Below are 14,428 nucleotides of genomic sequence, written 5' to 3'. Positions count from 1 at the left end.
AAACATTTTTATAAAAAACAATATTTCATGTCAAAATGTCAGTGAATTATTAAGCAAGAAACGATGAGCAACATAGGTTAACAAACGGCAGTCAAGAAACAAATTATGAAGACAGTAAGGGAGAGATTTAGAGAGTCCGAAACTTAAACGGTATAAAATATTAACAAAAATTCCAAAATGGTATATAAAATTTTATATTAACCAAAACGGTAAAATCGCTGCAGGTGCAGCGACTTACCTCACCTGAAAAAGTAAAATCGCTGCCTCAACAGCGATTTTGCAAAAAAAATTTTTTTTTAATAAAAAAATGAAATCGCTGCCGAAGCAGCGATTTCAAAATTTTGCTTCTTACAAATCGCTGCCTTGGCAGCGAATTCATTTTATTTTTTAATTATATTTTTTTTAAAAAAAATAAGGTATTATCGATGCCAGTGCAGCGATTTATAAAACAAAAAAAAATTCTTATAAATCGCTGCCAGGGCAGCGATTTATAAAATATATTTTTTTATATATAAAATAAATCGCTGCCAGTGCAGCGATTTATAAAAATAAAAAATTTTTTTTTGGATAAAACGCATTCCAGGACAGCGTTTTATCAAGAAATTTTTTTTTTTTAAATCGCTGCACTGGCAGCGATTTATTTTATAAAAAAAAAATAAAATAAATCGCTGCCCTGGCAGCGATTTATAAGATTTTTTCTTTTTATAAATCGCTGCAGTGGCAGCGATATACCTTATTTTTTTTAAAAAAAAATTATAATTAAAAAATAAAATGAAATCGCTGCCAAGGCAGCGATTTGTAAGAAGCAAAATTTTGAAATCGCTGCTTAGGCAGCGATTTCATTTTTTTATTAAAAAAAAAAAAATTTTGCAAAATCGCTGCTGAGGCAGCGATTTTACTTTTTAAGTCGCTGCACCTGCAGCGATTCTGCAGCGATTTTACCGTTTTGGTTAATATAAAATTTTATATACCGTTTTGGAATTTTTGTTAATATTTTGTACCCTTTAAGTTTCGGACTCGAGATTTAGATATATAAATAAGGTAGGTTGAATTAGCATCTGGGAAACGAAAAGTATGTATGTCTGTCATCTATACGATGTACAATATTACAAGGACGAATTATCAACTACATATGACATCATCCTACTGTTCCATCAGAGTATTCAACACAACGACCATGAAGTAGACATACGTTTACCTGTCTTGGTGCTAGCAGTTCATTAACATCAGCATATATTGCATCTATATCAACATTAAGAAGAATTAAGGTCACATCCAAACTTAAGCTTGTCCAATGTTGGAAACTTCACAAACCCTGCAAGGCGAAGAGAATAAAACAGCCACTTAATATTAACTAAATTGCAAAAGTAGGCAGTCCTTCAGCAATATATTTCATCATCACATCATTTCCAACATAATACACATGGAAAAAACAAATGAGTATGAATAGACAAATGTTCAATACATGAGCTTACTTTGAAAATGGCAGGCAAGGATATAACATACTATCAGTTAGCAGCTTCATGAATCACTTATTATTGAACTATGGTAAACAAGCTTTCTAAAATATCACTATGCAGTGCCATGATTAATTAATTATATAAAGGTAGAGGTGCAAGTTGGTTTTAACAAAGACATTTCACTTATTTTCGAGTTAATGAAAGAGACTTCAATTAGGGGGATCTAAATCCATGGCAAAATTGCAAGTGTATCGAGATTTGACTCCTGTTGCACTAACTTTCCAGAAGTAGGAATAAAACCAGTTGCTCAAACAGACACTATCTGACAATTGTAGATTGAGGTTATTCAAGTGATAACAGAAGATCACGGACGTTTTTGTCCAATTATACAATTGTTTCCAGCATTTTCTTTCCTTTCCTAATCTTTCACTTATATGACACAACTTAAAAGAAGGAAGTTCTCAGACAGAATGCAATTCTGATTATCCTCGTTTTTACTAGTTATCCGCGATCAAATCCCAACTTCAGAGTACTATTTAATGAGATCTCTTGCTGATTTTCATAGAGAAATGCTGTACAATTCTTTTAGGTGAGGCTCCTAAAACGCACAGTAAAGGATGGTATTTGCTTCATTCTTCAAGACCTCAGTCCTATGAGATTTATATTATTGGGAAAGGGACCAAATTTGTTCTCTATTTTCCAAAATGGTTTACATTTAACCTCCATTATACTTTGGCAACAAAAACATTCTTTCCATTAGCAAAGTTGTTAAATGCCCCTTCTCCTAATGGAACTCCAGCTGGAACGAAAAAAAAAAAAAGCTTAAAGTTTTTTTATTTTTGCTGACGACATGGTTACTTATTTGGGCGTATATCTCTTTTCTAATTAATATATCAGTCTTCTTCCCCAAAAAAGTCTTCCTCCATGGCTGCACCTTAAGTTTCTTTCCAAACAATTTCAGAGAAAAGAAAATTATTTTCAAGCAACCACAGACCGAATTGTTGGGATTTCTTTCCTGTTTCATTTTGGGTTCTGGGCATGGTTTTGTTTGATTTAAGTGCATGTATAAAAACAAGGTAGAATCAATTGCAATAGTTAAGCCATAATCTCGACTTGATAAGCAAAAACTAAATTTCACTGTTGATACCTCTGTAGGGGATGAAATGAGCAGGTCCCTCTCGGAATTCATATGACCACTCAATCGCCTGCATTCATAATGCACATCAGATAAAAGATTCAAAAGTTAGCTATTCAAAGGCTCTTGGCATTATGCAGGGAAATGTAGTTGTTTCCTCTTGTTTCTCTTTTTCCCATTTTTTTACTGCATGGAGATTTGTCACAATATGGCAGTACCTTGGCTTCTCAGACTTCGTAAGATGTTTGGACATAATCGACGCCTGCAAATTCAATGTAAAATTCTTCCGAAGATCAGTGAATTTTCAAATAAAACAGGCTCAAAAGCTTGTCAATTAAATAAACTAGTCAATTTCTGGTCACTACGAAGTGAACTTCCTTTAATTGCAAAAAGTCCCAATTTAAGGAAAGAGACCTTCTTTTCATAGCAATAGCCTGTTAATTTTCAGGAATTTTACAATTTCCTTTAAACCACCCAAGGAATGTGGTGGAATGGATGGGATCCCTCCATTTTGAACAAATGGTGAAGGGTTTGAAGCCTTTGGAATGAAGAAATCCTGGTAGCGTGCACTTCCTGGCCTTACAAGGCATGAATATCAATTATATTTTGCATCTTTTTTTTAAACAACTTAACCCATCATCTCAGGCTTTCAAAGTTAATTTTTCAATATTTCACCCCAGACAACAACTTCATGAATTGTACCACTCAAGTATATCAACGGAATGTTGCATGCTAAATTAAAAAGACTTAACAATATAGGTTATGCCACAGACAAATCTCCTTTTTCCATTTTACTTCGATACAAATAATATCTGGAACAGAAGCTTCAAAGAAACTTTTTTTGGTTTAACCATCTGGTAAATCAAGTGATTGTTACATGCTAAATTTAAATGCCCTAACAATTATATGTTAGGCCTTAAATGAATTTTCTTTTTGTCCATTTTCCTTCCTAATTATTTTTCTTTATTATCCCCTTGGTCATCCACCGAGGCTAAAGAATAATAACTAAACGTGAAGAATTTGAATAGAGTCAACAGAGCTGTGAAGATAGAAAATTATGTTGCTCGATGAAAAGACAAGAAAAGGTAAAGGACTTCGAAAAAAGTGAATAAATAAAGTCAACTGAGAGCTAAATCCACCATTTCTTGAACTTAATTAGGTTAGCAGTTAAAATTTTCATCCAAAAAATGATACTGAAAAAAAACATTTCCATCTCAATATTTATGGCTAGATTAGCATATGATAATACCGTTTCAGATAGCAAGAGCACTGATAATCCCATTTAAAGATGAAATATAGGGAAGAATTTTAAAATTGCTACGCCTGTAATAAGAGCATAGCCATCAATCTGACTCCATTGTAAACTATAGGTATTTGGACATGAACTTAAAAACACGATTGAAATTATTGATTTCAGTGAAGGTTGATTTGAAGTTGAAATTGTATTTAGTTATAAGTTTTAACCCCACAATATGCAAAAACTATGAAAACATACCCCCCAACTCTTATATAATTTACAGAACGAGCTAATATATCTAAATTATAATTAACAAAGGATTCCTCACAGTAGCACCAACTGATCTTTGGGTGTGTTTTATGGAAAGGGAAAAGTGGGTTGACAAAGTAAGATTTGGATAGTCACTTTTGGAAATTGGAATAAATCTGGGCTTTTTGTGTGTGGGCGTCTTTTTTTCTTCTTCTTTTTTTTTTTTTTTTGCAAAATCTAAAATAACGGGACAAGTTTTAAATTTCAGAAAAATTTAAATCACAAATTTGAAGTTGAAATTATACCGTTGAGATGAATTTGGTATTGGAAATCAAAATTTCAAGTTCAAGTTGTATTCAAAATGTGATAAACAAACACAGATTTGAAGTTGAAATTTGAAATCATGACATGAAATCGCATGTCTAAACAACACCTAAAAAGCTCAAATCAGAACTTAGCACACAAATTGTCTCCTTCTTAGCACCATTTCAGATAACTAGAGCACTGACAGATAATCCAGTGCCACCTCCATCATATATTTAAAGATGAATTTCAGCACCATAAAGTATTTTAAGATTGTTAGGTTTGTAATAAGAGCATAAACATCAATCTGATTCCACTACAAACTAAAAAGGTCTCAAATCAAAACAAAGCACACAACTAGCCTTTATTGACAACACACGATTCAACAGTATGGTGGCAAAACAAAATATTTGCAAGTGTTAGCCGTGATGTTCGTGCAACTAGTGTATAGAAGAGCTTCCAAATTTAATGGAACTCCTACTCATAATGCTATAAAAAGAGTACCTGCTCTTGGATTATGCTCCTGGCTTCGACAAGCTGAGCTTCTAGCTCAAGCTCTCTCTCTGTTGCTTCTGAGGTAACTTCTGCACCCTTCTGTGCATCTTGCAGTTGACCCATCCGTTCCTTCAAATTTCAGCAAAGATATACAGGTTATTTTGTGTACATACAACAACACATGATCTTTGTCATCTAAACATAGATAGGAGTACAAAGCAAAGTATATCAATGCATAATCACCTACTTCATTACCTTGATAGAAGCCATCTTGTTACGAAGACTTTCTTCAATTTGATCCCTAGCCATGTGGAGAGGCAGATCAAAAACATCCTGAAGGGTTGCAAACACTTGAGTTTCTTCATGTCATTAAAAGGTAAGACATCTATAAGAATAACCAATCCTATTTATGTCTTTAGAAAATAAGCTATACCGTTCTACCACCCAATGGGGACTGCAAGTGATCAGTGTCTAGCCTCTCACTGGTTGAAGATGATTGCCTCGAAGACCCATTTGGGGCATTTAAGAACTCACGCATGTCAGCCTACAATAGGAAGGTCAGTCACACTCTCAACAAAAGATTGCTTCAAAAATTTGTATTACACATGAAGAAAATTCGTATAGTCATCACTAATCAATATACACAAGGTTGTGTCTTGATTGCAGCTGACTTCCCTGGAAGACCCCATTTGGGACATTTTAGGGCATTTCCAACCCTACCCTCTAATTTACTCTCTATATAGAGTTCTCTATTTTTTGACAATCAACTCCAACCCAATTCTCTATTATACTCTCTAAAAATGATCTTCTCCTCCCTCCTCAATATTATATAATTATTTTTTTCATTTTTATTTTCTGATTTCATAATATAAATCCTTTGTTTCTTTTTTCCAAATAATCACCTTATATGAAAATTCATGTAATATAAAATTTTATTTTTTTTAAATTCTTTATTTAATATAACATTATATTTTATTCTAAATTTCTCTATGACATAATTTGCAACAAATATCATATAATATCCATATTAACGGACAATTCAAATAAAAGTGAAAACTCATTAATAAAATACAATTATATAAACATTACATAACTACTCAACTTTCAAAATTATTATGTTAATCCCATAAATGCTCTATTAATGCATTACGAATTCAAAATTAGCATTTTCGTCGTTTATTTTTTAGCAACAAGAACTGTGAATAATTGGAAAAAAAAATCAACAAGCACAACCACAATCACAACCACAACAATTCTCTAGATCATACACTAATTTTTTCTACCAGATTACTAATTTATTGTTATGATTTTAAATTATTATGTTATGTATTGTATCGTTATCTTATATTTAAATTACTATGTTATGTACAGTATTTTCAAATTGAAGTTTTCATCTTATCATTTAAATTTTTTGTCATTCTTTATAGTGAAAATCAACAATAATATTAAATCACTTAAAATAACGAAAATTTAAAAAAAAAAATTGAAATATTATTAATTCGAATGGAAGTAGTATATATTAAATCATATTATTTTTCAAAATGTTATATTACGTTTGAAAGGAATTACGAATATTAGAGATTTAATTAATATTCTTATATGAAAAATAATATGTAAATTACAAAATAATTTTTTATAATAATATAATAATCAAAAAGAGAAATAGAGAGTATGAATAGTAGTTCTCCAAATTTGGAGAACCACTATTCAACTCACTACAATTAGAGTGTAGAGGATGAAATAGAGAGTCACGGAGAAGGTATTCTCTATTATACTCTCCAAATATAGAGAGTGAATAGTAAAATAAAAAGGGGTTGGAGATAGTCTTACAGGTTACTCATGTAAGCCAATAGCCAATAAGAAGGTCAGTCACATTCTAAACAGAACTGCTTTTTTAAAAGTATGCATTACACATGAAGAAAATTTGTATGGTCAATACACAAGGTCATGTGGCAAACATATTTTTTCTGTGCTTACCATGCTCTTACAGTCTCCCTTTTGTGTTCTTTTTTTCCCAAAAATTATTAACAGAATGAATCAACTAGGAAGTAAGACGAGAAGAATCAGAAGGAAAAGGAATCCACTTTTAAGTAAACAAATAGAAAGTACTAACTATAAGTATGCAGTATATAGACTGAAAACAACTTCAAAAACACGCTATAAATGGTGCACAGGCACTCGTATAAAAACAGGAGGAGTTCCATACTCCCTTTCTTATCATTATCTATTAATCTAATTATTTTTTCAATTCTTTGAGATGACGTGAAATCAACTCTGTGGAAAGACAGGTAAAAGTTTAACTATGACATTGAACTCTTAAAATCATTGCTTGCAAAAAGCCACATAAGTCAGACAGAATACTAACTCCAGTAGAAGCTCAATGCATAGTGGGTTTATCTGAATAGTTGGTTTCATGATACTGATAGTGTGAAGTTGTAAGAAAAAACACAAGCAGATTTTATGATCAATTCACCAGCTCCGAGTGTTGGCCGATGTTGAACAAACTGTACTCAACTTCCTTAAGCAGTGTTTATTTGTGAATGGATTCATAAGATAATGCAAAGAAATTGTGTTTATTTAATTTTACTCAAGAAGTTAAAGAAAAAAGTCTTTTTGGGGAAACGTTTCTTAAAGAAGTGGTTTTATGGTGTTTCAATGAAAGTTCTTCCACTCACAAAACAACTATAATTATCCAAACACGTTTTATTTTTGCAGAAACCCTTTTCTCCAGAAAAAAATCCCAAAGTTACCCAAACAGCTCCTAAAACATCTTTCACTGGACATTTCTTATTGGGATAAGACTATGTTTTATCTATCTTCCACAACTCTAAAGTTCCATTGTTATCAAATTTTAACACAAAAAAATAACCATAAATCTCACAACACTAATTGCAGTTATCTAAGACATTTAGGATTTGTGATGCAAACAAGCCTTCCCTCCCTCACATCTGATCTCAGATAGATAGGTACATGCACCCTTATTCCATCAATACTCATGAGGTTATCTGACAAATAATTATATTTCACATATGGACAACTCCATAACCAACTAAGCGCCTGTATTATGTTCTATCTAACTTTTGAGCACAACATGCTTACAAAATTAATACTAGTTTGAGTGTGCTATATCAACAAACTCCTAACTAAGGGAGACTATACTTGCTTGATATTGTCTGTCTACTCTATTCTTGAACAAATATAGAGGTATTTAGAAGTGATATATTCATAGAAGTCACAGATAATTTTGAAAAAACAATATTGGATCAAAGTTTTTTCCAACAAAATTTTCAAACCTTTTTTTGGGTGGGAAGTGCCCAGAGGCACTTGTAACTGAAATATCTTCTTCCATTCACTAAACACTCAAAATTAGGAGGAAAAATTATGAACTTACAATTAACATATTTTTTCTTTTAGACAAGCTTACTCTCAAAATGTTTTCCTAAAACTTCTCTCCGAAGATTGTCCAAACAGCATTAATTGCTGAAAACAAGATGCTAAATCAAAACGCTGAATCACTGCTATGACTATTGAATGTACCTGCATTGATCGCAGTAATGCCCTCAAATCAGCATTTTCTGCAGCTAGTTCTTGATTTTTAGCTTCGTAGGCATCTACCTAATGGATTAGACAAAATTATAAGCTTATATAGGATACTGAAAGAGTTTAAGCAGGCTCATCGAGCACTTACAATCTTCTTGTAGAAGTCATTGTCAGTCTTCTTCCCATTCCATGTCCCACGTTGACGCCCTTCTTTCTATATACATTTTAATGGAACTGTTAAACTCCGGAATACTAATGTGTACATATAGCAACCAGAAAAGAGTTGATGTTACCTGGAGCAAATTCATTATTTCCATGCCTGATCTGGATTCCTTCTTTTTCTCCATCATCACTTGATTTAGCCTCTCCTGGAAATAGCAGACCCATCCATAAATTGAGATGCTTAATAGGATTGGAGATGGAATAAGCATAGTTCTGCATATATAATGATAGTAAACAGAGATGAGAGAGATCTTACCTGCAACTTTATGTACTCCTTTTCCTTTTTCTTCATTTCATATATCTGCTGAGTTCTGACTTGCTATTTCAACAATATAATTCAGACCAGCTATGAAACACTACTTCATTAAAAGCAGTATAAATAAATAGTAGTCAACCTGATTGCCAAGAACCATCCTCTGAAACTCATCTCTTTCCTTCTGCAACTTGTCAATTTGTGCCTTCAAAGCTGCAGTAGCTTTAGCTTCCTACACATAAATTTTCTCTAAGGTCAGCAAAGCGTAAATCTGGACTCCTTGGATTTATGAAAAAGTAGGCTTCCAGACCTCTCTAGTAATTGTAGCTATCTCTCTATCTTTGACTTGAAGTTGAGATTCCAGCCTCTCCACTTTGGCCTCTAATCTTGATATGTCTGATAACAGCCTTTCAGAAGAAGAAAATGTAACCATCATTGAACATCTTGCTCAGTTAAGAGAACATCAATAGAAAACCACCAGTAGACCAAATTGCCAGTAGAATCAAGGCCTGGGAACTTTATTCTTTTTGTACTCAAGATAATCCAAATGAACTGATACACACAGTAAATCACAGGAAAATAATTATGCATACTATTGTACTGTACAGTCAGAAATATTTCTAATAATAGGACGTATCTGGATCCTGTTCAAATTTGTTTTTATGCCTACCAATTGAATTGATCTTTTTATACTTCCCTAGTTCTATGAGAAGTCCATAACAACAACAACAAAAACATACCCAGTGGAATCCCACAAATAGAGTTTGGGGAGGGTAGAGTGTACGCATACCTTACAACTACCTCATGGAGACAACAACAAACAAACAAAATAATGCAATAATAGAAACATCATAAAAATAGACGGTGGTAGTAAGTCCATGCAATGCTCAAAATGTTCTACTTAAAGGCACAAATGCATTGTTTCTAAGGCTGGAAAAGAAAAGAAAATAATTTGACCTTAATCACGAAAGAAAAGCAGTAAGCTCCCTAAATCAAGGGTTGCATTCAAACAATTTGAAGAAACAAAATTTGTGAAGACGCCAAAGCATTTTTACCGAGAAAACACACAAAAGGTCAGCAACAACAGAGGTTGAAAAACCTAAAACTGAAAGTCACTAAGATGACACAAAAAAACCAAATAGACATTGAAAGAATCTATAACTTAATATTTTCCAGTTCAATTGCGACGAACTTCTACAAACACTTAGAGGTCGTTTGGCATGATGCATTCGAATTGAAAAATAATGCATGCATTAACTTTGTGTATTACTAATACCTTGTACAGTACACTTTTTCAACCTATGTATGACTAATGCGAACACTCTATTAGGTATTATGCTATCTATAACTAATACATGGAAACCATAGTATTAGTAATGAAAGGGGTTTTAATGCATGTATTAGCATAGTTAAAGACACAATTACCCTTCAAAACATTTTTCACCGTATTTGTGGAAGGTATTTTTGTAAACAAATAGTTTTTTTAGAAATTATTCAAAACATGTTATTTTCAATCCACCAAACGAAACACTACATAATAGATCTCAGCATAATTAATACATGCATAGCGAATATCAGTATTACTAATGTCAGCATTACTAATGCACCCATTCGGCATTATTTCTATTCATCCTACCAAACGACCCCATCCATCAATAATTGGAAACTACTTTAAAACTAATATAATGGCTTTCATTCTAACAATTATTTCAGAGACAACTTCTCCTATCTTTATTCGTACACTAATAAGATCAAAGTTTAGACATGTAATATCCATCCAACCGAAAGAAAACCTAAGCAAATATCACAAAGTTTGTCACTGCAAGATCATTTTCACGAAGCCCAACAGAACTACTCCAGAAGTGTTCAATACCGTTGTCTCTGCTCATTTGTGGACTCCCTGAATTCAATATCCCTCTGCCTCTGCTGTAATAGTGCATATACACAATTGCAAGTCCTTGCAATTGAAACCTACCAAATGAGAAATCAGTCAGATACTACACACAGTTCAGCTCAATATATATAACATTCTCTATACATCTACCAATGATTAGCATCATTCCACTAACAAACCCAACTTTGAAGAGTTTCTCGCAAAACACTTGTTTCCACAGAGTAAGCTGGACTGGAATGAAAATAAGTTTCATCCCAACTTTCATTGGTCAATATTATGAAGGGGCAACAATTCAATTGTGATACTTTCTCCAATCAAATTAACTGTCAATTTCAACAATAATAATTTTTTTCCACTTGAACTATCATAACACACAAATTAATATTAGAAAAATATGACGTGATATCAAATCAAATGGGCTAAACAGAGTACAAATTTATGTTAGAAACTAAAATCATTTGCATATTTCAGGATCGAGTTATTTCCACCTGCACCCACTCACAACCTTTGCTTAAAAGACAGTACCCCTAGAAAAGGAATATTTTAAAGCAGAAAATGTTCTACTTCTATCCGTCAGCTTTCACTCTCGTGGTTAGATCAGTCACTTTCACCTCTCTCACTCAAATTTCCCATCAACATGTCCAAACCCTAACGCATTGTTAATAATGTCCAAACCCTGACGCTTATCCACCCCTCCCCGGGCTACCCACAGTAATACATTGTGTGAAATACAATGAGAAGAAGAAAATATAAACAAAATAAGAAACGGCATACTGGGTCATGTGCAAAAAGATCGAGAGAAGCAGGAAACCCGAAAGTGACCAATGTTTGGTTGAGATACTTAGCACAGTGCTCCAAATTGTTGATATCTGCAAAGTTACATTCACTAAAAAACAACAAAAATCAGTACATTTTGCTGACTTACATTGAAACAGATCAGTTAAAATCAAAACCCTAAAGATATTACTCTTGTGAATTACCTGATTCCCATACCGCTAGGTGGAGTAGATGCACGCTGCAGAAGAATTACAATTGTTTAACAAAAACGAAACACAAAGTAAGTAGAATGAGAGAAAAGGAGAAAGGGAATAAAATACTCTGAGATCGTAATCATTGTCTGTAGGAGGCATGTTCGATGGTTGAGAAAAATCCAAAGAAGATAGATCTGAATGAATGTAGGCCAAATTTTGAAATTGAAAATAGTGAGTGTTTTGTACTAGGAAGGAGGGAGGGAGGGAGGGAGTAGTTTTTTATTCTATTAGTTTTCACTTTTCGCAGTAGTGCCACGCCACACTCTCGAAAGTCGAAATTGGGGAAAGTACGGTTGACACGACCGGCGGGTATGACGGGTCTCTAAGCTCAACTTTGTTTTGACTAGCGGATTCTTTTGCAATCATAGAATATTTTATTTTAGGCAAAAGTCATATGCGGCCATTTAAATTTGTCTCAATTATTTATTTAGACATTTTAACTAGATATACTATTTATTAAGCACTTGTATCATTTTAAATTTGAACCATGTGAACATCTTTTTGAGAATAAACTAAAAATAGAGGATAAGTGAAATGCACTCGCCCTGACATGTCAATTTGACCAATTAAATAACGACATGTGTTATTTTTTAATCCAAAAAATTATTTAAACATTATATTATAAAGTAAAAAAAAATTATTTTAAAGTAAAAAAAAATAAAAAAAAGAAACTTAAACTTAAATCACCCACTTCCCCTGCCTTCCACTGAAACCAAAAACATACATTTCCCTCTAATTCCATTAATGGCGACCCTCCCCCTCCCTGTACAATGCCATCTTCAACCCAACAAATTTTTCTTTTCATCAGCTTTTTTATTAATTATAACTTTATACTTCATCTCGTTTTTTAGGTAGAGAAAGATTGGAAAAAAATCTCTCCGAAAAATTTCTATGTTTTATTTGTCAATATCGAAAAAAAATGGAATTATTTTGATATTTTTTAAGTTTCATAATTGATTAATTTTTTTGGATGAAGAAATATCCTTACATTAGGTCAATATACATCAATTTAAAGTCAAAACAATACATTTACAACAAATTAAAAACTTCAATAAAAATTTGAGCAAAGTAAACAATTGATAGAAAAATCCTCCAATAAATTCAAACAACTGGACATCAATTTGACACCAAATTTTTAAATTAACAGCAAAGATACAAACTCCAAACTTAAAGACTTTACAAATTAAACATGAAAGAAAATGACGGTAATAATGGTGGAATGGTGGTTTCAATGGTGGTGCAACCAATCCCAATATGGATGACAATGGGGCCAAAAATATAAAACAATCGAGCTAAAAAAATGTTAAGTATCAGGACAAAATAAGAGGAAGAAAAAGGGGTGTGTAGCGGCGGTGATAGTGGTAAAATGTGGTGTGATGGAGGAAGGAGTGCCGAAGAAGATGAAGAAGAAATAATAGTTTTTTCAAAAAAAAAAAGGCCCAATTTAATACGTTCACTGGCACAGGTTTCAAACAATGTGCCACATAGACAAAAAATGTTCAAATGGTTCATATTAGGAATGGTTGAAGTGTTCAATAGGTAGTACGTCTAGTTGAGGTGTCTAAATGAATAATCGGGACAAGTTTGAGTGGCCGCATATGACTTGGCCTTTATTTTATATTTATGATATAATGGTAGATATATATATTATGAGCCTGTTTGGCTCAGCTTAAAAGCTGGTCAAACTGACTTAAAACCTGATTTTTGACTTATTTAGCTGTTTGGCAATACTCAAAATAACTTATTTTAAGCCAAAAGTTATAAGCTGGGGTAGAGGTGCTTTTCTTTTTTTAGCTTATAAGCTGTTTTAAGTTGACCACATTTTTATCTTTTTACCCTTAATATTTTTATACAATCTCCAAATTACAACATAACCCTAATTAAAGATGTATTTTTTTTTTCATTTTAAGTTTTCCTTTATTTTTTTTTTGTTTTTCTCTCTTTCTTACTTTTTGGATTTTAATTTTGATTTATTTAAAATTTCATTTCATCTTCCACCTTTCTCCATTTTCTTTTTTTTTCTCTTCACCTCACACCCCTCATGTCAAATTGAATCTCACTCCCACTTTTTTTCTTTTCTTTTCTTTTTCTTCTTCTTCTCCGGTCAATCTATTCATAATATTTTTTATACTTTACTAAATTATTAATAACAAAATTAATTATTTTTTCAAAAAGAAAATAAAATTTTGAAGTATCATCAACTACTCATTTTCATATAAATCCAAAATTAGAATCATAATTTTAACAGAATAAATTAATTTCTGAAAATTGAAAGAACTTGATTGAAATCGGATAAAACAAAAACTATATGATACTCCCTAATCATAATTTATATTCGTTTTTTTTGTTTGTTCACGCTCTCTAAGAGAGTGCATACACTCTCCATGCCAGGTGGACAATAAATGATGTAATATATCAGTTTAGAATTGTTTAGGGGGGGGGGGTAATAGGACGCTTGCATAATTTAGGTGTCTTTTTAAAAATTCGGGACAACTTCAGGTGTCACTTTATGTCTTTTCTCTATAGGATTGCAAAGAGCAGTTTCAAAGTGGAGAGTTATATTTGAATAACATATTATAAATGTTAATAGCATTAAAGTCTATTATGTC

At 32.4% G+C, this 14,428-nt stretch overlaps 1 protein-coding gene across 1 annotated transcript; it reads right to left on the bottom strand.

Moving 5' to 3' along the window:
- Window positions 1-1,031: 1,031 nt before the first annotated feature.
- Window positions 1,032-12,150, bottom strand: LOC107024031 (afadin- and alpha-actinin-binding protein). The gene is made up of 16 exons (XM_015224909.2): window positions 11,886-12,150; window positions 11,769-11,803; window positions 11,563-11,674; window positions 10,768-10,865; window positions 9,205-9,301; window positions 9,037-9,126; window positions 8,898-8,960; window positions 8,713-8,787; window positions 8,568-8,633; window positions 8,417-8,494; window positions 5,313-5,423; window positions 5,135-5,212; window positions 4,889-5,008; window positions 2,814-2,857; window positions 2,608-2,665; window positions 1,032-1,315 (listed from the first exon to the last, which is right to left on the bottom strand). Exons 1-16 carry the CDS (start codon window positions 11,916-11,918, stop codon window positions 1,307-1,309), a joined length of 1,167 nt encoding a protein of 388 aa, XP_015080395.1. The 5' UTR covers window positions 11,919-12,150; the 3' UTR covers window positions 1,032-1,306.
- Between the last annotated feature and the right edge of the window lie 2,278 nt (window positions 12,151-14,428).

The sequence above is a fragment of the Solanum pennellii genome, chromosome 7 (genome assembly GCF_001406875.1).
Source record: "Solanum pennellii chromosome 7, SPENNV200".
Classification (NCBI taxonomy): Eukaryota; Viridiplantae; Streptophyta; class Magnoliopsida; order Solanales; family Solanaceae; genus Solanum; species Solanum pennellii.
The sequence above is the reverse complement of the archived record's forward strand: the minus strand, read 5'-3'. Positions and strand labels throughout refer to the sequence as shown.